This window comes from Pan paniscus, chromosome 19 (genome assembly GCF_029289425.2).
Source record: "Pan paniscus chromosome 19, NHGRI_mPanPan1-v2.0_pri, whole genome shotgun sequence".
Classification (NCBI taxonomy): Eukaryota; Metazoa; Chordata; class Mammalia; order Primates; family Hominidae; genus Pan; species Pan paniscus.
The window spans coordinates 30294647-30319855 of record NC_073268.2 but is presented as its reverse complement, the minus strand read 5'-3'; the positions used below and the strand labels follow the sequence as shown (position 1 = coordinate 30319855).

Genomic DNA, 25209 nt, shown 5'->3' with positions numbered 1-25209 from the left:
ATTAAATCCAACCCTTTACCTGACATTGATCCACATCTGCAGCATTGCCAATAAGCAATTGTCTGGCCTCAGCTAGAGCTGATGGCAGGGTACAGGGTGCTCTAGACTCCTAGGACAACTCCTTCTAGTCTGCCGATATCCACTTATCTAAACTTTTACCCACACATTGGTGCTAGCTCTGCTCCCTGGCTTCACACAGAGAAAGTCACATTCCTCTTCTCTATGATTGCCTTCGAAGTGTTTTAAAACAGCTCTCATATTGCCCGTGAGCCACCCACTTCGCTTTTCATGCTAAGCTGTCTGAGTTCTTTCATACGCTCCTCATCGCTCATGGTTTCTGTGACATATGAGGAGCATCACCTCTGGTCAGCCATACATCTCTCACTGCCTTCTACTTTATCGATGGGCCCAGGACACTGCCAACATCAAATGCATAGCCTCCTCTTCATGGCTTGAAGCCAGGCTGATGCACATTCAGGAAGAAATGGAAGTGAAGGCTGGTAGAAGGGTAGGAAAGGGAAGTTTTCAGAGAGAGCAAACTTAGGAAATGAGAATGCAGGTGCTGATAAAAGTGTATGCTAGAATGTGAGCAGCTGAGGGTCACGTAACAGCTGGGAGAATGGGTATGGCTCAGCTCTTCGGAGAAGGGAAACCTTGGGAAGGGCTTTCTTTGGGCAAACACCTCTAAGGGGAACCAACCAGCTGTGCTTAGAGTAGTGAATCCCAATCAGAGAGATGCTCATTTGAGTTATGAGGGCCACCCTTGGGAATTGTTACCAGTCTTGAGTTGAAAACACAGATTTTGAAAGTCCCAGGTTTAAAAGATTTTTGAAAAAGGTATTTTTTTCTTTCTAAACCAGACTTAGGTCCACATGCCTAGACTATTGTCCATGTTACCATATGGATAAAAAAGCTAAAACTAATCAATACACAGGTTGGGTTCCCTATCAGAGCCTGAGATGGCACACCTTCTACAGGTGATTTATTGAGGGAGTGTTCTCATAAAAAGCCTAGAAGCGGGAAGGGGAAGGTAGGGCAGGGGAAAACGTAAGCATGAATGTGGTTTCAGGAGAAGTCCAGCTCAGCCTGATCCCACGGGAAACACTGAGTGTAAACTGCACCACAATGTATTCCATCTTGAGGTGAGATGACTGGCATTTCCTAATCCTGTCAGTCAGTCACTGGCCACTGGCTGCCCCCAGGTGGTGGGGAGGTGAATAACTTCCCAGGTATCTCCAGAAGAGGCAGCACCTGTCAACCAAGGGCCAGCCTCCCCACGAAGGGGACTGATTAAGCTGTTATGTGCTCTACCTACAGGTGCAGTAAAGAGGATCTGGGCTGACCAACAGTGTCTTCCACAGATACACTTGCTAATTCACGCATGGAAGACCCAGAGTGGATCACTCCCCTCAACTGCTGGACTACTGTGCTGCAAACTTTGAGTCAGACCGATGAGCTTCAGTCAGGCATATCATGGCTCCTGAACAGGATTTTGAGAGCAAGATTCTGTGCCTCCCTCATCCTGCTGCAGCCTCTCAATGCATCTAGGTGTTTCTGCTTCCATTGTACATATCTATCAAAATAAAATGGTTATAATTAAACAAACAAATAAATAGATAAATAGATCTGGTGGCAAATGAGCAGCAACTCCTCCCCGCTCCCAACGTAAGTTAAAGTTTGAGTTTCAGCAACAGATGTAGGATCAGAAAACAAATGTTTATTATGTTCTGTTGCATTAGAGCGGTACAGGTTGGCAAGTCCTTAGAAACCACCTAATTCCACCCCTTCATTTTACAGATAAGCAAACTGAGGCCCATTGAGGCTTATTACCTTCCCAAAGGTTGTACGACTAAATCTACAGAGGTCATAAATCCAGGCAAATACGTTGCTTCTGTTTTACATGCTTAATTTCTTCTGAGCATAAATTTCAATGGCTACTGAGGCAATCAATAGAGAATATATCGAAATCAGAAGAAAATAAGTACTGGGAGATGGAAAGATGCTTCAGCATCCAAAGAATAGCACTTTGGGGAATGCTGTCCTCAAATAAAGCCCAACCTGATAAACAGGCTTTTATCAGAGAATTTCAATTTATCAAATAATAACCATGTAGTATTTCTGAGCGTTGGAGACAGCTGCTATCCAGCAACCACTAAGCCCAGTCTGTATGGTTTTAAGTCAAATGCATGAGTGAAATATGATATATGGAGTTTCAAACTGGGAGGGGTGATGTAGGCTTGGTCTCAGGTTGTAATAGATCATGGGTCAAATGGCCTTGCTGGTCAAGTTGGATATTTTAACTCAGCTCCATCAAACATAAACATCCTACAAAAAAGAGAAAGCACACAGCAAATTTTCAGGTCTCTCTAGACTCAGGTGGTATCGTTTTAGTCTCATGGAGGGAATGGGGTGCGTGGCACTTTGACATATGGGCTGCTCTATGGAGCACCACCTCTAATGGCAAACTTAATGCTAAATGCTACCAATTCAGTCTTTGGGAGATTTTTTAATGGGACCACATTTCAGCTCTTACAAAAGAAATCAGTAGCAAACTAGGATTCACCTTACCAAAATTTTGTTAAATTCATCTCTTCATTAATGGAAGAACTTTCTATAGAGAGGAAAAGAGAACTACAATACAGAGGAGGAAAGGAACCAACACCCCAGCCAATAAGCTTCCAGGTAGCCTTCTAAGCAGTTCTGGATGTCTAAAATCTTCCAGAGAAAGAGACACAGACATGCAGAGTCACCCAACAATCAACTAGGCATTATTTAGGAACTTGTGCAGTAGCTTCAGTTTTTTCTTTGCAAGTAGACATTGTGGGCCATCAAAATAGTCAGCTCTCAGTCATTGTCTTACCCCTTCATCACATCAGACAGAATTTTATATACCCCTGAAAGCACGACTTCCAGAGAGCTTACAGCTTAAAGTTCTAAACTGGAAGATCCCAAACGGAGGCTGACATTATGGAAAACTTGCTTAGCTTGACAAAGGTTGCCCCCACAAGGGCATGCCAAATGTTCGCAAGACTTCAGAGCATCCTAAGGAATATGAGAAATCATCTATTTTGCATTAGTTACAATTTAGGCCATTTTGACATAGAATCTAGAGACTTTACAGACGGGAGAGTCAGGATCTACATCTGTGTGCTGAGGTGGTCTTGCAAGAAGTGGATGGTTTTGCAAGAAGAACCAGAGTTGACTCAAACTTGGGCCTCATCATGGAGCAGGGTTGGGCCTGTCAGGATGTGTGACTTTGTGTAAAGGAACACATCTCTGGTGCATCTTAGCAGACATTCAAAAAACAGTAGGACCAAGATGGTATCAGATAAACAAGCAGAAATACTATCAATAAATTTCCATCAAAGGAGAGTAACTGGTGCTCAGTTTTGAGCCTAAAAGGAAGGAATCTCCTAATGACCTCATGACTACCCAGGAGACTCAAGAAGAGAGCAAGCTAACATTGATTGGATGTGTACTGTGGAGCAGACATGACACCAGATGCACAAAAAGTGAGATCCCAGGCCTAGTAATACACACACATGCACACAATACATGGCTGAATGGGAGTACTCCCAAAATGCTAAAATAATATATATAATTATATCTGGGAAGCAATTAATGGCGATTTTTCTTTTCTTTCTTTTTTTCTTTTTCTTTTCTTTTCTTTTTTTTCTTTTCTTTTTTTTTTGAGACAGTGTCTCGCTCTGTTGCCCAGGCTGGAGTGCAGTGGTGTGATCATGGCTCCCTGCAGCTTCAACCTTCCAGTTTTAAGCTAACCTCCCACCTCAGCCTCCCAAGTAGCTGGGACTACAGGCATGTGCCACCACTCCTGGCTCATTTTTGTATTTTTTGTAGAGACTGGGTTTTACTATATTGCCCAGGTTTCTCCTTTCTTTATTATTTCCCACACTTCCCAAATTTTCTCCAATGAGCATGGATTACTTCTATAATCAGAAAGTGTATTATTAAACAATAACAATAATGGGACAAGTCATCCCAATGCAGGTGGAATCCTGGCTACCCATGATGCAAAAAGAAGCTTGAAAACAACAATTTCACCATATATCAACTAGACTTACTTAACATTAAAAAAGCTTCAAACCCACTTTACCCAAACTCTGAAGAAGCAGTTTGACAGCTATGTGCTAAGCAATTCTAGGTGCCAAGAATACAAGGATGACTGAAGACATCAGGCCTTATGAGGAGGGGAGAAAACAGAAATATGTGATTTGTAAAAAGTTAGCAATGCAATATTACCTCACACTTGTTAGAATAGTTGTTGTCAAAAATACAAAAAATAACAAGCATTGGAAAGGATGTGGAGAAAGGTGAGCCCTTGTACACTGTGGGTGGGAATGGAAATTAGTACAGCCATTATGGAAAACAGTATGGAGGTTCCTCAAAAAATTAAAAATAGAAGTACCATATGATCTAGCAATCCCACTACCGGGTATATATCCAAAGGAAGTGAAATCAGTATGTCAAAGAGATTCTGCCCTCCCATGTTTATTGCAGCACTAGTCACAAAAGCCAAGATATGGAATCAACCTAGTGTCCATCGATAGGTGAATAAATAAAGATTTGTGATATATATACACAATGGAATACTATTCAGCCTTTAAAAAGGAAGAAAATCCTGTCATTTGTGACAACATAGATGAACCTGGAGGACACTATGCAAAGTGAAATAAATCAGGCACAGAAAGACAAATACTGCATGATCTCACTTCTATGTGGAATCTTAGAAGGTCAAACTCATAGAAACAGAGAGTAGAATGGTGATTACTGGGGACTGGGGAGTGGCAGGGTGGATAGGTGAGATATGGATCAAAGGACATAAAATTTCAGTTCAACAGGAGAGACAAGCCCAGGAAATCTATTGTACATCATAATGCCTAGAGTTAATAACAATATATTGAACAACTGAAAATTGCTAAGGGGGTAAATTTTAAGTGTTCTTACCATCCCCCCAAGAAAATGGTAAGTATATGAGGTAATACATATGTTAAATAGTTTGATTTAGCCCCTCCACAATGTATACATACATCAAAGCAGTGTTGTACATCATAAATATATGTACCTTTTACTAATAAACTTTTTAAAATTAAAAATTATCAGTGGCTAAAAAACTAGGGTGTTAAATCATTTCTAAGGTCATTTTTAGCCCAAGCACTTCATGATTCTAATGCAAGAAAAAGAATAATGACTGTTCTAACAGAGGAATAAACCAAAATGCTGTTTAGAAGACAGACGAGAAAGAGAGTAATTTAGATTATGGGAATGGGAAGGGGATGGGCAATGGTTTCCTGGAGAAGGCTACAGTGATGGTAAAGCTGGATTTTGAAGGATGACTAGGATTTAGATAAATAGACATGGAGAAAGAGGTATAAAAAGTAAAGAGGGTGGCGTGGTGGCTCACGCCTGTAATCCTAGCACTTTGGGAGGCCAAGGTGGGCAGATCACAAGGTCAGGAGTACGAGACCGGCCTGGCCAATCTGGTGAAACCCGATCTCTACTAAAAATACCAGGCATGGTGGCAGGCGCCTGTAGTCCCAGCTAATCAGGAAGCTGAGGCAGGAGAATCGCTTGAACCTGAGAGGTGGAGGTTGCAGTGAGCTAAGATCGCACAACTACACTCCAGCCTGGGCAACAGAGTGAGACTCCATCTCAAGAAAAAAAAAAAAAAAAAAAGTAAAGAGGTAGAATAGGAAAGGTCCCTGAGTAAAGGGTTCTGGGTTTATTCCAGGAACAGCAAGTAACTATTCAATTAGCAAACCATGCCTGGGTCATGGTATTTCCTGTGGGCAGCCCCCATATTTAGCATGATGTATGCAGAGTCTGGGTTTAATGAGACTGCATTCTTGCACTCAGCTATCACCTCATCTGGAGGGGGTGGGAAATGGGCTGGGAGTTCTAAAACGGCAAGGCTTTAGGCTATTTTTATCACACTGCACAATAGGTGCTCTATTTGATTGACAAACGAATAACCATGCATGAAGCACTATGACACACTGCTATAAAAGCTGTGCACAGGGTGCATAGGTCACCCATTCCTGGCGTGGGGAGAGGGGCTGGCACAGGACAAGTGAGCTTCCTAGAGTTGAGTTTGGGAGCATGGGATTCAATGTGGAAGCCAAGATGGTGGGTAAGGAGAGGACGTTTGAGCAGCAGAATTAATATGAAGAGCACAGAGAAAAGTGAAAGCTTAATATATAATGAGAATTGAGAATACCACCAACACAGCAGTTGCCTGTGCTCCAAAGCTGTTGGTGAAGTTATAGTATGGAATAGTGAGCAAACCACTGGACTGAGAGTCGAGTGAGCTCCTGCGGGACACTAAGCAAAGCAAGAGGCCTACCCTGCTCTAGGCACCTGCCACATAGTAGGCCTTCACATATTTTATGGCACTGAGTCAGCACGATAGCTCTAAGTGATAGGTATTATTGTTCCTAATTTAGAGATGAGACAATCAAGGTTAAGAAACTTGTCCGAAAATATACAGCAAATTGGTGGCAGAGTTGGAATTCCAACTCAGATTTCTCCCTAAAACTCACATTCTTCACCTACATGTTCCTAGTATAATAATAATAATTTTTTTAAAAAAGATAGACTAGATTAGCTATGGACCCATTTGGCCTTGTGCAAGAATTCCAAAGATGTGATCTTCCTAAACCTTCACCTCCACCATCTCTATAATGTTAGGTGATGTCAGTTAACAAGATCTACACAGTGCCTCTAACAAGATCTCATAGTGGAGAGACCTTTCTTTTGTTAAGGAAAGAAAGAAATATATTTCCTAAGAAATCTCAAATTTAAAATACAAACACATACAACTATGAAAGTAGGTTAAGTATGAAACTGAAATGTCATTTGTATTTCTGTACTTGGAGTCAGATGACCCCTAACATGATGAGCAGAGAAAAAACATAAAACAATCATGTCCTGGACACAAGCAGTGGGGCCACCACCTGTCAGCAAGAGTTAACTATCGAATCCAACTGTGACCTCCATTCTAAGAAACCCCATCTCAGTCAGGTTGGATGTGAACCCACTGCTCCAAACAGAGAAAGCAGTAGCCACCTCTCCCTCCCTGGTTTCATCTTTCATAGCTTTACTCATCAGGTCTGACTCCTGCGAATAGCCCAACTACTAATATGGAAACCAACCCCGCCTTCCGTCTTTGTAGCTGGCACAGTGTACACATATATTGCCTCCCAACATCCCTGTGGGTTAGTAAGTCAAATATTACTATCACATGTTAGATGACCAAGTCGAGGCCTAGAGAGGACGCAAGATACAACCAGGGAATAAGAAAGACAATGTTGTAGCTGGGCTTCAAATCTTTGTCTTTCTGCTCTTAATCTTGCACTCACATCATCCAACATCACGGCCACAGACACAATCCCTCCTCCTTCCTTCCACTCTAGGTCAATGAGGCAACCTCCCTAAGTAGACAATCTGGAATCAAAGCTGTCTTCTGCTTTTCCAGGAGGGAAAAAAAGTGTGCTTATCTGAAATCAGATTGTCCTAGTTGAGGGCTAAGAGTGTACTTGCATGAGCATGAAGCACACCTGTTTACATTGTAGTCAGCATCCCACACCTGGCTTCCCTGGGACTTTTACCCTCCGCAGACAGCCTTCTCTCACTCTGCTAGAATCATGGCTCATTCACTAATTAAAGGGTATTACACACTTCATTGCACATCAGCTAAGAACTTGGAATAAGAAAGCTTATGCTAGAGCATTTGCACTGGAGATGCCACTAGATATGCTTCATAGAAAAAGAAATACAGAGAAAAGCCATCCCCTTGTGACATCCCTTCCCCATACTTAACTTCTCTAATAAGTCAGCCACCGCACTTAGAGAAAGAAGTCACCTAGCATGGTACAACCCTAGATAGAGCCTCAAAAATAAGCCAACTGGAGAGGGATGCACAGCAGAGAAAATGAATAAGAGAAGGCGGGTCAAGTGGCTTCTCCAACAACCACCTGTCCAGGCTCTCTGCTCTCTTCTGGTATGGCAGCCCAATAAGAAGGATGCTTATATCCCAGGCCAAAAAAAGACAGAGGGACAAAGGATGAATTGGGAGGAGTACTCCTCACTACAAAGTCTTGAGCAAACTCAGCATCATGTTCCCTCTAGTAAAGGCTCAGCATTGCTGCCCACTGTGCCCAGCTGGGGCCAGAGACCAGCCTCCCTGCTGGAGCCTCGTTGGGCTGTCCTGGAGTAGATGCTTTTTCTGACACTCCCTGAACAACTTGAACAGCAGCACTGAGGCTCACCCCCTTTTCAATGATGGGGAAGGTCACACATAGAGGGCCAGCCTGAGGAATGGACACTCAAATAGATTACTCTTGAACTTGCTGAGGACAGCAGATAATGACATGCCACTGACAGAGTAGTAAATCTTATCCATAGGCAATTTCACTATTTGGGAAACATTACAAAGAGGTCAAAAGCTCAGGCGAACTTTAAGGCCTGATCTTAAAGACCTCTTGGGACCTCAGCAAGTAAAAAGATGGTCCAAGTATAAAACAATAGCCTGGGGTCAAAAAACATTTACTTCTAAATGGAACTTAGACATGGATTCAGAAGAAGCCACCAGTTGGACATGCAGTCAGGAGGAAGCTAGAGAACTCAACCCAGAGTCTGCTACTTATTACAGTTTCTCTCTGTGTCACCCTCTGTGTCGTCTGTGTGTTCCATGTGTGTTCAGGCAGACAGAGGAACAGCTGAGTGCATTTCCAAGCTGCACGGTGCAGTGGTGAAGCCGAGCGTTGCCAGGCGCTAGAAAGAACAGGGTGGAATATAGTGATGGCTTCAGTCTCCAAGAATAAGGCATTTTCTCTATCTCTCCTCAAGCCACCTAAGACATCATTTGTGCATGACATGTTTTAGGATCCTGTTTGCTGCATTTAGAAGAGCTTCCAATATTACTGGTCCCTTCTCCCAGCTCAGACTGGCTTCCTCTTTAGCATACACTACTGCCGATTTTGCTGTGCTCTTCCTCACAAGGCTTAAAAGGGATAATACAAAACAGCTCCTCCAAGAAACAGAGTTCTAGCACACAGACTGCGAGAGGCAATGCCCCCGGCACTCTGGGCTTTTTCAGAATCGGAGATAGCCAACAGCAATTACAGAGGCTACAGGCAGAGACTGGTTATGGCATTAAAAGAACCTCAGAGCAAGAGGCTGGTGAATCCAAGAGGGGGTAGGGAATGGATGCAGCACAGGAAAGGTAAGCAATGTCTTCATTAGGCAGAGGACCCTAGACAAGTGCTGGATCACAGGTCAGCCCCTTCCCAACTGCTATACCCGCTATTCCCAACTTGCAATTGCATTTTGGCTCAACGTTCTGAGACTCAAAAGCTCTCAATCCTCCCTAAGGCAGCTATGGGGGAAGCAGCCACACTGGACTTCTGGAGGGTCCCACGGCCCCTGATACCCAGACGTGCCTGGCAGCAAACAGTAGTCAGCAGCGGCTGTATGACCTATTATGCCAAGTTATGCCTAGCAGCCCACTAACTGGAGAGAGAACCCTGGCAGCAACAGTGCTCCTCTCGTCCTTTCCTCTCTGCCCCTCCAGTAAGCCCCATCCTGAACGTAAGCCACATCCCCCTCCGCTTTTCCTCTTTACTCAGCTCCACACTCCTCCCCCAGGCTTTCCATTCCCACAGCTGTTCGCCCCCTCCCTGCACCCCTCCTCCTGCATCCACGTCGTTAAGTGATTATACAGAGAGAAAACCGAGCCTTTGAGTTTCAAGCCAAAGCTCCCAGACAAGGCAGCCGGGACTGGTTCACCCTCACAGGCATCTCCCTGACCCTCTTGCACACGTGCCTCCGCCCAGACCCTCCTCTCTGCCCAAGCACTCTGAACATCTCTTGGCTTCAACCTGCCAACAGATCAGATGGAGCCCTGGGGTGCCCGGCCTCTCCTCTCCCCACATGGAGCTTAGAATTCACACAAGGAAAGGAAGCAAGGAGACTTCCACACCTCTGCAGCATCACCTGCTCCAGCAAGCTCCCAAAGCCACCGGAGCCAGCCAGACTGCCTGGGCCCCACACCCCCTTCTCTGACGGCTTTAGCTCCAGCCCAGCCCACAGGATGCAGTGCCTGATGCCACTTCCGAGCAGAGAGAGACACACACGCACACACACACACACAGAATGCCACCTCGTCAATGACAAGCTGTTCCAATCACACAGCTCGGACACCAAGCGGACCGGACAACGGACAGCCCAGGCCTCCTCCCTCTGACTGGGAGGAAGCCAACTCAGCACGTCTGGGGAAGTGATCCCCCACCGCAAGCCCCCCACTCACCCTCCATATTTGATCTGACAGCAGTGCTCTATCCTGGCCGGTAGCCTTCCCTGCAACCAGCTCGCACAACTCTGACCAACTACCCTCGTGGCCTTCAGGTGAGGCACTGCTCTCTCTCCTGTCCCAAAGCACAAGGAAACCCCAAACCAAGCAGGAGACCACCGGCGCACCACTTCTCCAGAGGACCAGACAGAGTGAGCTGAAAACCAAGTACTCACTGTGGTGAAGTCTTGGTGGCCGCACTCCTGCCCTTTGAACTTGCAGTAGAGCATCATATCCTTCAGGTCATGGCCCACACGGTGCAGGAACTCCAGCATGCTGAACTGCTTGGGTTTGTAGTGCTTGAAGTTGGCCTTCTGCCGCAGGGCCTCCAGCACGGAGGGGTCAGCCAGATGGGGGTCCGGGATCTGCAGGTTGACATCCAGCAGGGCCAGCAGCTCCCCAGCATGGTACAGGTCATTGGTGGTGAGCCTGGAGAACCGGAAGCCATTGAGGTTACAGAGGGTCACAGCTGGGAAGACCAGGCTTTGAGCCACCACTTCGTCCACCTTAGTGACATGCTGGTAGGAGAAGTAGTAGGACACCCTCTCAGAGCTCTCCACCAGCAGCAGGCCCAGAGAGCCCACGAAGGCCACTGCCCACAGCACACGCCGGATGGTCAGCGGCCCATACACGAAGATGTGGCGGATGCCATGGAGGGTGGAGGTGTTGGCAAAGATCTGGATGCTAGAAGGTTGCAGGCTGCCCTCACTGGGGCTTTCCTTGAGGTCCATCGGGACCCCGTGCAGTTCCGCAACTGGCTTCAGGTTGATCGAATTTCAGAGAAGAGCTCCCAGTCCTCGGGCTCTGCTTAAACCTTGACGTTCAGGGGAGAGAACGCAAGGCAAGCATCGCGCCAGATGCTGTGAGTTTATCCTGAGAGCCCAGCCGCACGCTGACAGGGGTGAGTGTTTATATAAAACCCATTCAAACTCTAGCTCTTGATTTTTTCCAGGCGATAAGGAGGGCTGGTTTTATTTAGGGAGACACCAAGGTGATGTGGAAGAGATGTGGGTGGGAAGGGAGAGCTTAGCCAATGGAAATAAAGTCCTCCCCCCTACACACGCCACTAGAGACAAGATTAAAAGCGAGAGCGAGAGAGAAAATGCTTAAAACAAGTCGCTGAGCCGCTCGGAGCCTGTTAACCAGCGCATAATGCCCCATGTTAACCATCCTGGGGGATGTCAGGGCGGCCACGCTGATGCACTGCGGTCGGGCGCAGCGGCACAGCCTTCAGAGCCGCCGCCGCTCGGTTCCTTTTCCCATGATGTTTTGGACTCCGAATGCCGTTTCTCGCCGCCGGCCTCCGTCCCTCCTCTCCTCCTCCTCCAGGCCCCCTTTTGTGGGCAGAATTCCAAATGCCAGCGGCCGCTGCTAGCACCGGGGAGAAGAGGCAGCGCGCGGCGCGGAGAGGCGAGGACCGGTATCTGGAGACTGGGGACGGAAGCGGGGAGCTCAGACCGGGATCCATTCTCTCCCCGCCTCCTGGGAAAAAAGGGACAACCCCCAGGTCACAAAGCCTGCCTGCTTCCCCCGCCCCAGCTCCCTGTCCCTGCTAGGCTGCCTTGGGGGGAAGGGCAGGGCGGGGGAGAAGGGCTGGTGGGGGCTGGGGACTTTCTCCAAGTTTTCTTTTTAGCCTTTTTTGAAGGGAGCTAGTGGGGGCTTCTTCGAGGGTTGACATGACACCCCGCCCCCCAGGTGGCAGGAAGACAGTGCTAAACTCCTGGGAGCCAGGTGTGAGGTTGGAGGCGGCATTCCTTTGCATCAATGTCAGGGATCCCAGGTTAGACCCAGCCTGGGATCTCCAGAGGGGAGAATGCTAAAAATGCAGAAGGAAGGGGGCGATCCAAACCCACAGTGCCTCTGATGCAGACAGCGAGGGGGCATTCTAGGAGAGCAGCCAGGAGCCCCTCCTGAGACAGAAAAGCCAAGTTGCCCCTGGAGCCTCAGAGAAGGAGCAACAAGTAGTCCCCTCCCCCACCCCCACATAGCTGTCGGGAGAGTCTGTATTTGAAAGAGAAAGACAACTGGGACTCCAGGTGGGACTGGCTGCATACCATTCCATTTGGGCAGTGTGTGTGTGTGTGTGTGTGTGTGTGTGTGTGTGTGTGTGTGTGTGTGTGTGTGTGTGTGTGTGTGTGTGTGTGTGTGTGTGTGTGTGTGTGTGTGTGTGTGTGTGTGTGTGTGTGTGTGTGTGTGTATGTGTATTCTGATCCTGGATTTGTCAGATGGAAGTACAGCCGGAACTATAGGTGGGAGCAAAGAATTAGCCTTTCCGCTGCCTACCTCTTTTTTCCTGAAACTCCACTGGCAGTCAGCTCCTGCTAGCAGGTGAGTGTGGCTCGCCCTATTGGCCCATGCCAGAGCTCAAATGGCTAGAACCTACTGAATCAATGGTGCTAAATTCCCATCAGAAGGAAGGGAACAGAAAGTCTGAGTGGCCATCCCAAGCCACACTGCCAAGCTGGGGCAGAGCCACATGGAGTCACCTTGATGAGCCAAGCTCTCATCTTCAGGGCTTTCCAGGCTTAAATCATACTCCTTGGACAATGTTGGAAAAGAAGGCAGCTGAGGGCACGTCCCTCTAGGTTTAGCTCTACTCTGAAATATGTTTTCATTCCATCTGGACCCCTGCTAAATTAGGTCCACTGACAAAAACATCCAGGTGCACTCTGAAGCAACCTGTAGCATTAAATCAGTGGTTTATTGATCCTGGGAGCTCAGAGAACAGAAGCATCACAAGCAAGCACAATGGCAAAGATTGATAAACTTCACATATTCGTTAACCAAGAGGTCCTGGACTCCTAGGATAGGACACAGGTTTTTAAAGCAGGAGGACCAAAATTAACAAAGGTCCACCATGTGTCAGGACCTGTGTGAGGGTGTCATATCATCTTACTTATCCCTCTTAACTATCTTGACAGGTACATGTTCTTGTTATTATCCCTATTGTACAGGTGAGGAAGCTGGGGCTCACAAAAGTAAAGTGCTGTGTCCAAGTTACAGTTAGTGGTGTCAGAGGTGGGACTTGAACTCAGGCATATTTGTCTCCAAAATGCAAGTCGTTAAAGCAGATCTGGAACACTTCTTCCCAAATTTAGGAAGGGAGCAGTCCTTTCTACGCTTTGTCCCTGATTACACACACACACACACACACACACACGCACACTCACATACACACACACATCAGTTCCTCACTTGTATTAAACATCTCTATGCCTTTTTTTCTACCACACCACATCTCTGTTGTCCTTTTTTTTTTTCCCCAGCTCCAGGCCCTCTCCTACAGGAAGACTTCCTGGATTAATCTGCTAATCTTCAGCTCATCCACCTGTTTAATAGGTATGTTGGCCTCTAACTCTATACCAGGCACTGTATGGTTTTGGGGAAACAAAATTAAATGAGATACATGTCCTGCCTTTGATAACTCAAGGATCAGCGGGGGAGGAGGCAGAGAGATAGGTACACACACAAGTCCCTGCTCCACGGTGTGGATAGCGAGAGAAGCAACATGGCTCATGGGTTCCTGGGATTAGCACTGCCCAGCTGGAAATCATGTTGCTCCATATCTGTTCATGTTCCTTCCACCTCCAGCCCTCTCCCAGGCTGTGTTCCGCCCTCCTCCCCACCAACCCAGATCTGTTTTCCCCATGAAGCCTCTTCTTTTCACAGGATCGTATTTTCTCTCAGTTCATGTCCCAGACATGTTTTCTCATGTGTGCCGAGATGGGTCTCGGAGTTGCTCTAATTGCTCCTTTCCCGTTTAGACTCTTTGACTGCTTACCTCTACCCTTCCCCATTTGTTTGTTTTGAGGATTACAAACATAACATGATGCTCTGTGACCTTGGGGGAAGTGACTAAACTTCTCTGAACTTCAGTTTCCCCACCTCCAAAATGATGGAGCTTAGAATGCCTGCCTCACAGAACTTTTGTGCAAATGAAATGAGATATAGATTATAAAGTGTCTGGTACAATTTAGACACTTAGCAATTGACACTTTCTCTTGATGACTATGAAGAGAACATTCGTTTTTGATGTTGGCACTCTCTTACAGGTGATTGGAGAACCATTTATAGCTCTAGAAGACATCATTTGCCCAGAGCAGTGTTTACCTGTTAGTGTCACCATCCCTTCCTGTAGGCCAGTGTCAAACACACTCCTCACACTACTCTGCTTCCTGTCCATGGCCTTAAGGTCTTCTCAAGGTCTTCTGAAGCAGCTCTTGACTAAAGCTTTCCAAGAGGGTGAGGCGATTTAGGGTGGGAAGGGGGGACTAGAAGAGAATAGCTCTAATGGTGCATTTCACAGCCGGGCACTTGGCTCTGTGCTTGACATTTGGCGGACATTATCAGTAACTCTGAGAGGAGGGTATTGCCAAGCCCATTTTACAGATGAGAAAGCTGAGTACAGAGAAAAAAGCTAACTTGCCCAGGGTCCCTCAGCTGAAAAGTGGCAGAGGGCTTAAATGTCAAACCCAAGTGTGTCTGAGTCTGAAGGGTGTGGTCCACAAACTCAATAGAAATGCTTCAACGAGACCTCAATAGCACAGACCATGATGGCAACAGTCTTGAACAGAACTGAATTATAGAATATTCTTTAAGAAATACTGCTATAACATTTTCTATCACATGTAGCAACTCAACTTGATGGCTAATAAAACGTTTCCACATATCTTCTTAAAAACACTCTTTAATTGATAATACTCACTCGCAGTTAGCAGTATGGTTTACATAAAGGCATCAGATATTCTATCATTCTTAAAAATGCTTTTGTGTTATTCAGTTGGTTAAGCATTCCCCTCTTCAATCAGGTTTACAATACCTATTTGCTTGGCACTAGTGGTAACAGAGATTGGTTTTAGAGTGGGTCAATTTGGCCCAGATTTGTAAGCATTGACCTAATTGTGTATAATTATGGTCTTTTTGGTGAAGTGTATGACAAGACATTAAAGAACTTTTCAGACAAACTCATTTGCAAATCAGGCAGTTTAACCCCCTATTAGACCACATGCCCATATTTCTGCTGTGGCAAATTTATTCACTTATGAATAAATAAATGAAGTCAGGAATTAATTTACTTTCTATGACCCTGAAATTGCTACTCTGAGACGCAAGGAGGGGGACCCTCTTCTAACCCTGGGGAACCTAAGGCCAGTCCTGAGCCTGGTTTCTGGGGAGGGTTAGAAGCTCAGGGTGCAGCCTCCTGCCTCTGCAAAGAGTAACAGGCAGGAGAGTTAAGGAAACTGAGATCTACAATCAGCTCAGCTCGAATGCTAATTTGCTACTTAACATGTGCTAGGTACATGCCATGGCCACCACCTGCTAATTAAAGGGGAAAAAACATTCTTTTCTAATAAACAGATGACATTATAATTTGAAACTCGGTGATCTCAAAATACAACTTTTCCCTCTGGTTTGTCATTCCCATAAAGAAGGGTTAAAGATCAACTATTGTAAAACCAAAGCATCTCTTTGCTGTTGGTTGGTTTATAAATAAACACCTCATACAACACGTATTCCCATTTAGTCAGCTGGTGAACACTTAGCAAGTAATTTGTCATGACAGGTATACCAGGGAAGGGTGTGAAGCAAAGCCAGACATTTAATGGGTAGTTTACTGAGATTTTGTCTATAGCTGGTTTTCTTTTTTCTTTCCAGGCAAAACCTACAGAACTAGTCCACACTGAGTGGACCTCTGGGGCTCCCAGCTGCCGATTGACCTGAACCCCAGAGTGAACTTGTGTTGCTTTGTGGCTTCAGGAAACCTTGTAACATCTCTGTGCTGTTTCTTCATTTGTGCTCAATCATTCCTGAGGCCTCCTCCTCCTGCTGCAATTTGACAAGCCTTGACCAAATCATTAACTCCCAGTTAATGGGATAAAAATGAGTTTGAATCTGGGATTCTGGTCATTAACCCCATGTCACCATCTGCTCCAGCAGTTTGATGGCAGGGCTAGGTGAATTCTAATCACCCAACACTTGTTAAACTGCTGATTCCTGCTTCCCCACCTCTGCTGACTCAGCATCTCTGGGGTGGGGCCTGCAAAGGCTCTCTTCCTTGACGGGGTTATTGAGGGCAGCTCTAGGAACCCACCCAGGACCACACCTGATGAGGAGTTCCTCCTATGCATCAGGTATGCTGGGTCGGTTTGCGGAGTTTCATAACTTGCATTTTCCTCTGCCTGGAGAGTTCCTTGCAGCTGGCTTCTTCTGTGTCACGGCCCTACAGAGATCTTGGCTGGTCTCCCTATCTCCACCCTCCACCATGCTCACTATTCCATTACAAGTTTCCTTTTCTACCCAGTACTAATCATTTTCTGCAATTCATCTCATTTCCTTGTGAACTATCTGTTGGTCCTACCAGAATGTAAGTCTCCACCTGGGGGCAGAGACCCTGCCTGGCTTGTTAGAAGCCATATCCCCAGGATTGAAGCATATGAGAGATGCTCAGAAATACAAGAATTAATGAACAAATGAACACATGAGTGAATTCATTCAGCTCTGATGCTGAGGCTCCCTCTCTGAGATGAAAGAATGGGGAAACTTCTTCTAATCTTGGGGAACCTGGGGCCTGCCCTGAGCCTGATTCCTGAGGCAGGTGAGAGGCACCTCCTACCTCTCAACCCTGTCTATTGTTACCCCCAGCACCCAGGGAAGACCTCACTGGAGCCTGAGTCAGTGCAGGGGGCCAAGAGGAATCTGTGCACCCAGAGAATCTTGGCTGAGTTACCTGATTTTAAAAATCCTGACTTAAGGTGCTATTGACCAAGTACTCCTTAGCTCCATCGCCTACAAAACCACAGGTGCAGGTGAAAGTTGAGTTTAGGTATGAACTGAATACTGTTTAGCTACCCTATTTAAAAAATTGTTTTCATTTGTTTGTTTGTTGAGACAGGGTCTCACACTGTCAGTCAGGCTGGAGTGCAGTGACATGGTCATAGCTCACTGTGGTCTTGAACTTCTGGACTCAAGCTCTCCTCCTGCCTCAGCCTCCTGAGTAGCTGAGACTACAAGGTGCCACCACATCCAGCTAATTTTTAAAACCTTTTTTGTAGAAATGGAGGCTCTCCCTATGTTGCCCAGGTTTGTCTCGAGCTCCTGGCCTCAAGGGATCCTCCTGCCTCAGCCTCCCAAAGCAGCGGCCACAGGCATGGGCACTGCACCCGGCCAAAAGAAATATTCTGTCTTCGCTTCCAACTTGAAATGGACTGCTTACCTTGGCACTTCCCATGCCGGCTTCTCTCCACTTTCCAATCTAACAGGATAATGACGTCATACAGAAATAACTTACAGTAGGTATTTAGTAAATGCTGCTGTGCAATATGGAATAAAATTCACAAGAGGAATTCCAAACTGTTCCTTATCCTCAAATCATTTTTTAATAGCCAAAAAATTAGTCTGAAATTTGAGTCCTCGCCCTTCAGTGTAAAATCAGTAGCTTTTAATTTTCCCTTATTTTGTTTGCTTTAAAGAGGCACCCCTACCCATAGTCCCTCAGTCATGTAAGGGCTGACCCCTCCCACTGGTCTAAAGCGGGGCTTCTGGACCATGCCTGACCACAGCCATCTGATCCTGAGGAGCCTTCAACCCAGTACTTCTGTTTAAAGAAACAAAAGTCCTCTCCTAAATAAACAAAGCAGGCCTGACTCAAATCTCTCCGATGGGTAAAGGAAAGTACCCAGGAGCAGGAGGCTTGGATTTCTGATTTTATTTCGTGTCATTTCCCTTCCTCAAAGGTGTGAAACTCCACCCCACGCCACTCCTTTCCTATTCATCCTCTACTGGATGTTTTTTTCTCTAAATAATTTTTATTTTCTATTTTTGTCTGTATGTGTTCTCCTCTTTTAGTCTACTTCTGTCCCTCTTTCCCCTGCGAAGGAAAAATAGAAGAAAGAAGCCATCTCTGTTTGCTTTCTCTCTGTCACTCAATCTCTGGAGCCAACTGCTTCACAAATAAAGAGAAGTGCACAGAGAGTCCCTGAAGCCCACCATCAACAGACAGGCTTTCAACAAAACTGTATCAGCACCGCCTTGGCCATAGCTACACTCTACAGAAAATGGGAGAGAGGAACAGCGCTAGAGAAGTTTGTCCTTGCCTGGTTCCCGGGTGGAACTTCCTCTCCCCCTTGTGTTCTACGCGTGTGGTTACAGCTGCCTCTGATCTTTGGTGACCAGCGGTTGGCAGTGGTGGTATTTCAGCATACCTTGATCATCGTGCTTATTACACAGCCTCCTCTACCATCAACCCCACCTACCTTCTTCTAGCCATGCCCCCCACCTCCTCCCATCTCTATCCATCTCTTCGCTCTTTTAAAAAACACTTAAGTGTGTACAGATCACAGTGACTTCATTTGTGTGCCCATTCACATTTGATGACTTCCACAACCCCCATACAAGTAGTTGTGTATTCGTTTTAATTCACTTTATTTCCTAGCTCTTTCATAAAATAAAATGAAATATAAGTAATGAAATGGGAATAAAAAAGAGAAAAATAGAATTGAGGGGGAAAAGGAGAAATGCATCTATGTTTGTGATCACGTTCATCTTCATGCATCAATATGCATACTATTATGAATTCATTGCACGTATTTTAACATGTAGGCACTACATGGGGATGTGGTGTCTACATACCACCTCTATAGTGGTAGGCACTGCAAAGGGACATACAAAAGGTAAAAAGCATAGTCTCTACTCTCATAGGACTTTTCATCTCATGGATGTGGCACTCATAATGTCTTTTATCTGTGTCCCACTTGATGTGAAACTCTTTAGTAGGCATGATCCTATTTGATTTCCATAAGCAGAAGAGGGGTCACTGTTTCCATGTTATGAGAGAGGAAACTGAGGTTCAGAGAGTGAAAGGACCCTGATGAGATAATGGAACTGGGGCTCAAATCCTGGTTTCCTGACTCAACATTTCACATTCTTTCTACTCTGTCATTATTCATTAGTCAAGTTTCTCCACAGACAACTCACTGAGCCACAACATATGAAGCAGCATGGTAATGCCACTAGACTGGTCATGATCAGAAGATGTGGCCCCAGGGAAGAGAAAGCAAGAGAGCTGGAGATAGCAGAGAAAGCACCAAGGAAGGGCTTGGCCGTGCAGCTCTAGCAGGGAGGTCCTTCCTTTCAGCCCCCAAGTGTCCCTCTGTGTCTCATCTAAAAAGCAAAAAAAGAGGAGAACTAGAGCTTATGGTTGAAGGCGTGAGAATGAGGTGTCTTTTCCCTCTATCTCTGTAATATACAAGTATAAATACTATATATACATATGTATATGTGTTCCTTTTTTCTGTGTCTGATTATGCATGCAATTTAGCAAGGATTTATTGCCTAATTTTGGTCTGGGCACTTTGCTAACGCAATGGGGGAGGATACCAAGAAATTAGGGACTCAGCCTCATTGTCCCCAGAGACTCCTGGGGGTGGGCAAGGCAGGGTGTCTGTGCATACTGCTGGGGGAGCTCTGGATTAGGGGACATCAGGAGACATGACATTGAAATGTCCTACTCAGTTCTCTGTACAGATTGGATTTCCGTGGAAGAAAGAAAATCAACATGTATTGGGAGTCAACATCTCATTCAGTCCTGTGAGTTGATTCTGCCTATTTTTCAGACAAGGAGACTAAGGCTTCAAGACGGTAAGTAAATTGTCCACAGTGTCACTGCTGGTGTGGGAATGAGCTTCAGGGTCATTGTGTCATGCTGCTGCCCAGGTACCCTGTAAGGCCGTCAAGTGTTGTGGGTAAGGGTTTTGGTGCTGACGTTCAGGTGATTGTGAGTTTAAAGCCTGGGCCCACCCACACCAGCAGTGTTATTTGAAGCATGCTATTGAACGTGCCTAAACTTCCGTTTGCTCATCGGCAACATGGGAACAGTAACAGTGCCTACCTCATAAGACTGATGGGAGGATGTGATCAGCTAAAGTGTGTAAAGTACCAATAAGTATCTAATAAAGTTCAGTAACAATGTCACTATTCATACCACTGTTATAATCACTACTTTTGTCTAAAGGAGACCCAGGTGACATGAAGCTATTATGCCCTGTGGACTTGAGATCTTGAATTAGGGTTTGATTGTGAGACTACCAGACAAGTAGTGGGATTTAAATATTCATGGACCAGGGTCCATCTACGTCTGATGGGACAAGGAAGGGACCCTCAGAGTTGATTACCCTGAGAGGGGAGAGGAAACTCTGCTAGAGGCATTTACACCTTACTAAGCATTTCTGGTGTATCAAGCTCTCTGCTAGCTTGTGAGGATGTAATGTTCATTAAGACTTGTTCCCCATAGGCTCTGGTCCAGCTTCTACCAGTTTTTAGCTGGACCACTGGTTTCTCCTAAGACAAACATAGGAGCCAGATGACTTCTGTAGTGCCTTGTAGACCTAGTCCAGTCCTTGGTGGTTCTGTGAACACTCACCCTGGCTCTGTCCCATAGAAGTACCAGGAGTCTTCCCAGGGGGGAGATTAAGAAACTCTTGCTCCTTCATCCTCTGTGATGGTTTGGAGCCTGAACAGCCTCCAGCCTAGGCCAAGTGTTCTTGGAGGATTCGCTTCTTTATCCCAGTCCCTCATCAGTGCCTCCTATAAGAGCCCCACCTGCTTTACTGAGCAATTGACTCCTACATCCATATATCTCTACCACTCCTCAAACCAAACTGCCAACCACCTCTAAGGCAGCTATTGATTTCACTGACCATAATGGAGTGTGTTCTCCATTATGCTGTTTAGTCACAGCACTAAACATCAGAAGGGATTCAAAGAGGAATCAGGCTAATGCCTTTCATCCAAGTAGCTGACAGATGGATGAGCCAGACTGGCATGCACACAGTCAGCACAAGGGAATAGGCTGTGATGGAGCTGGGTGTGCAGGGGACTGAGAGTGGAATTAGCATCCAGTTTCCAATCCTACTGCTGTAGCTGGCATTAAGGCATTCTATTACTCTCTCCAGACACAATCAACTTTATTCTTCAAGGTAGACACTTGCTATATGCCAATAACTATGCCAAGAATGTATATGCATTATATTAGTTAATGAGAGTTTCTCAACTTTAACACTGTTGACACTTTGGGCTGGATAATTATTTGTTGTGGGGAGCTGTCCTGTGCATTGTAGGATGTTTAACAGAACCCTCGGCCTCTATCCACCAGACACCAGCAGCGCCACCCCCCTTCCCCAATTGCAACAACCAAAAATGTTTGCAGACATTGTCAAATGTCCCCTGGGGACAAAATCATCCTCAGTTGGGAACCACTAAATGAATCCTAATATAGAAGTGACATAGGTACAATGATCATTTCCACTTTACAGTAAACTGAGGCATAACAAGGTTAAACCATATGTCCAAAGTCACATAGCTAGGAGCTGGAAGCAGGGCGAATCTGTTTCCACAGCCCTTAAGCTTACTGTCCTCCCTGTTTTGCCTATCTCTGCATGCATGGAGCTAAGGACTCTGTAATACTCAATAAACCCATGCAAAGATGAACCATTTCTAATGGCAAACCCTGCTGTTTATATTGCATTTACTATCTTACCTTCCATAAACCACACAACAACTCTTCAGTGTAGCTCCTGCTCCCATTTTATAAAGGAGCACACTGAGACCTGGATTGACAGAAAGGGATTGCCCCAAGTCACAGAGCAGAGCAGCTACCAGAGGCTGGCTTTGGGCCCACGTCTTGTAATTCTACACTCTCCAGTACTCAGAGAGTTGAGTAAACACCGATTAAACTATAGGAGGCTGGCAGGCAACTTAATAAAAAAATAAATGCAAATCCAGCATGATGGATATATTTAGCAGATAAATTATTATGTGATGGTATAAAAATAGATCAAGGGAGAGCACATGAAATTGCAAGCCTGACTGTGTGAGAGACAGGGAAGGCGCATGGAGAGCGTCGGGTACATTTAATTAACTTTGCTGGGAAAACATTCACAGGCTGCCACCTGAAACCAAAACATTCATGGGCTCCACTTAAAGTCACAATACATGTAGTCCTATTGGGAAGAGTTATAATCCAATAGAGCTTGAAGTCATTGATTAAAACAATGTCAGTGCTCAAATGCTTTGATGTGTAAACCCAATTCTCACCCATATATAAGATAACCAGGCATGCATTTGTGGTCTGTGTGACCCATAAGCTCACTGACATTAAAATGTCCCACTCAGCTTTCTGTACAGATGGATTTCCATGGAGAGAAGGAAATCAACATGTATTGAGAGTCAACATCTCATTCAGTCCTGTGAGTTTATTCTGCCTATTTTAGGCAAAGAGACTAAGGCTTCAAGAGGACAAGTGAATTGCCCATAGTGCCACTGCTGGTGCAGGAATGAGCTTCCGGAAAGAGTCCGGTTCATTGAGTCATGCCACCACCCAGGTGCCTTGTGAGGCCACTGAGTGTTGTGGGTAAGGGTTTGGGTGCTGCCATCCAGATGACTGAGTTTAAATCCTGGGCCCACCCACACCAGCTATGTTACTTGGAGCATGCTATTGCCCTTGCCTAAACTTCAGTTTGCTCATCTGTAAAATGGGAGCAATAACAGTGCCCACCTCATAGGAATGATGGGAGAATGTAATGAGCTAAAGTATGTAAACCATTGATAAATATCTAATAAAAGCTTGCAATGATAAGATGCCGTTATTAATTACTATAATACTAATGTCTAAAGGAGCCCCAGGTGGCATGGAGCTATACCCTGTGGACTTGTGATCTCTCTCTGTTCCATGCCAAATGGAAAGCATACAGTCATGAATCAGGGTTTGAGTGTGAGAGCAGACAAAGAGTGAGATTTAAATATTCATTAGTCAGGGTTCATCTAGGTCCCTGGGGACAGGAGAGGATTCTCATGATTAATTTCAGGGGCCTTTTCCCTGAGATGGGGGGGACACTCTGCTATGGTCATGTACACCTTATTAAGCACTGCTTGAAATCCTCCCTACCACAAAAGTGCTGTGATTTCAAGGTTTCCCTCTTTTATGGGAAAACCATAGCACAAGAATCTACACTGTAAACCCTATGCCTACTCAAGCCCAGAAGGAGCCTGTTACCTCATAGAAGAATCTTATTTTGCCTTCAAAAGAAGCAGTTATCAAGTGCTCACTGGGCTTCAGCTGTTTTCACATCCATTTTATTTTGAAAGCAACTGCCCTGCAGATCTTGTGACCCTTGACTGATAGGCGAGGCACCCGAGAACATGGGAACGAATGCATGTGCTCATGGTTTTCATAGAATTTGGGGCATTGGAAAATGGAAGGTAGGTGCTTCTGGGTCTCAGAAATTTGCACGTCAGAACCCCTCCTAAGGGGCGTCATACGTGTCTCTGAGTCTTGTATACAGAGATATCCAAGCAGGAGTGGAAGAATGCTTTTTAAAAAGTAACAAAGTCAGGCCTAGTAGATAGAGTCTGAATGACTCATTATAACATTTTCTCCTGTCTCTCAAAACAGGAGAATTAGCTCACTAACTATTATATAAGCTCTTTGAGGACAGAGAACAAGTCTAATTGAGCATTACATCCTCAAAGACTGGCAGAAATCTCAAAACATCAGAGATGCTCAAAACTATGGAAAGAAAAAAAAATGTCCTCAAAGAAAACTTCAGCGCATATTCTTCTTTTTATTCAAGTATCCACTGATTTACCTTCATGGGCCAGGCTCTTGGGTACAATGTGCATGAGGCAGTTCAAGTCCCCACCATCCTGGGACTTGGTCTAACTAGTGCTTCTGCACAAATGAGCTTCCAACAGTTGTGTATTCTCTGATATTGCAGGATGAACCATAGACCCTTAAAGAAGAAAAGAAAAAGAAAAGAAAAAGAGTACTTAACAATTGCATTCTTTGTGTTTCTTGCCAGAATGGACCAGAAACTACTAGCAATTATGTCGAAGCCATTAGTGCAAAGCCAATTTGCTTCTAGAGTTACAGTTGCACTCCAGGAACTTGAGCTACACTCCAGAGAGATCATTAGTTGCTGCAGACATGTTACTGAGGGCAGAGGTGTCATTTCCAGTCTGGAATGTCCTCAGTCAAGTGTGGGAGCAGAAAATGGGGGTCAAAATAATTAACCTCACGTGATTTTGGCAGGACTTCTTGCAAAATCACCCATATACACTTAACATTTCTTTCAGTTGAATAATCTCAATGTATCAGTTTTATCAAAATATTTCTTTTTCTCTTTTATTTTTCCACCTGGCTGACCTTTTTTTTAAATTTTTTTTTATTTTTTATTTTTCTGGCTTTCAATACAAACACCTTTAACTTACTTTCTTTGATTCCATTCTCCCTTCCCATTCCCAGTAATAGATGATTGTAACTAATGGAACTCACAAGTATTGCTGGTTGATGCCTTTGCTAGGATTTTCAGTACCATAATCCTCTCGCCAGATCATAAGTCTCAGGAGAAAACACCTAATTTCTCCCTTTGTAAAACTTTCCTTGACTTCGTTTCAATTAAATCACTTTCACCGACCCCAGGCCTCCATTAACTATATCCGTCGAAATCATCTGTTTCACCACTCTGTGCCCGAGGCTGAGGCAGACACCCCGACAGCATCCCAACTGACTGAGGAGATGACAGAGTGGGGCTGGCAGGGGTTCAGGAATCAACTCTGGGTTCCAATACTGTTTCCACCAGTCACTACTGGAGATGGGTCCTTCAACAGCTCATCGGGAGAATGAAGATAACAACATTTATCAGCTTGTAAGAAATAAAATGGATAAGTATGTGAAGTTTCTATCAGAGTGTGGATTTTGATGAGCCTTAATTCCATCCTCTTCATTCAACAAACATGTCCTGAAATCCACCTATATGCAAAGTGTTGCACACGACATAAGTTTGCCAGCT

At 45.3% G+C, this 25209-nt stretch overlaps 1 protein-coding gene and 1 long non-coding RNA gene across 4 annotated transcripts in view; one reads left to right on the top strand and one right to left on the bottom strand.

Annotated features, from left to right (window-relative positions):
- The window catches only part of ASIC2 (acid sensing ion channel subunit 2), a 1146249-nt gene extending 1135152 nt beyond the window's left edge, over positions 1-11097 (bottom strand). Inside the window, exon 1 of the mRNA XM_063599139.1 lies at positions 10543-11097. Coding sequence (XP_063455209.1) covers positions 10543-11097 — 555 coding nt within the window. The remainder of the gene's footprint in view (positions 1-10542) is intronic.
- Positions 11098-11136: 39 nt separating this feature from the next.
- LOC103786018 (uncharacterized) lies at positions 11137-25099 on the top strand. 3 transcript variants are annotated; one of them, XR_010110650.1, is made up of 5 exons: positions 11137-11267; positions 13633-13705; positions 16022-16497; positions 18212-20002; positions 24220-25099. It is a non-coding gene; the product is annotated as an uncharacterized LOC103786018 (long non-coding RNA). The 3 variants fall into 3 exon arrangements; XR_010110651.1 differs by lacking the exon at positions 11137-11267 and adding an exon at positions 11509-11786 and having other exon boundaries at positions 16022-20002; XR_008621589.2 differs by lacking the exon at positions 11137-11267 and adding an exon at positions 11798-12694 and having other exon boundaries at positions 16022-20002.
- The last annotated feature ends 110 nt before the right edge of the window (positions 25100-25209 follow it).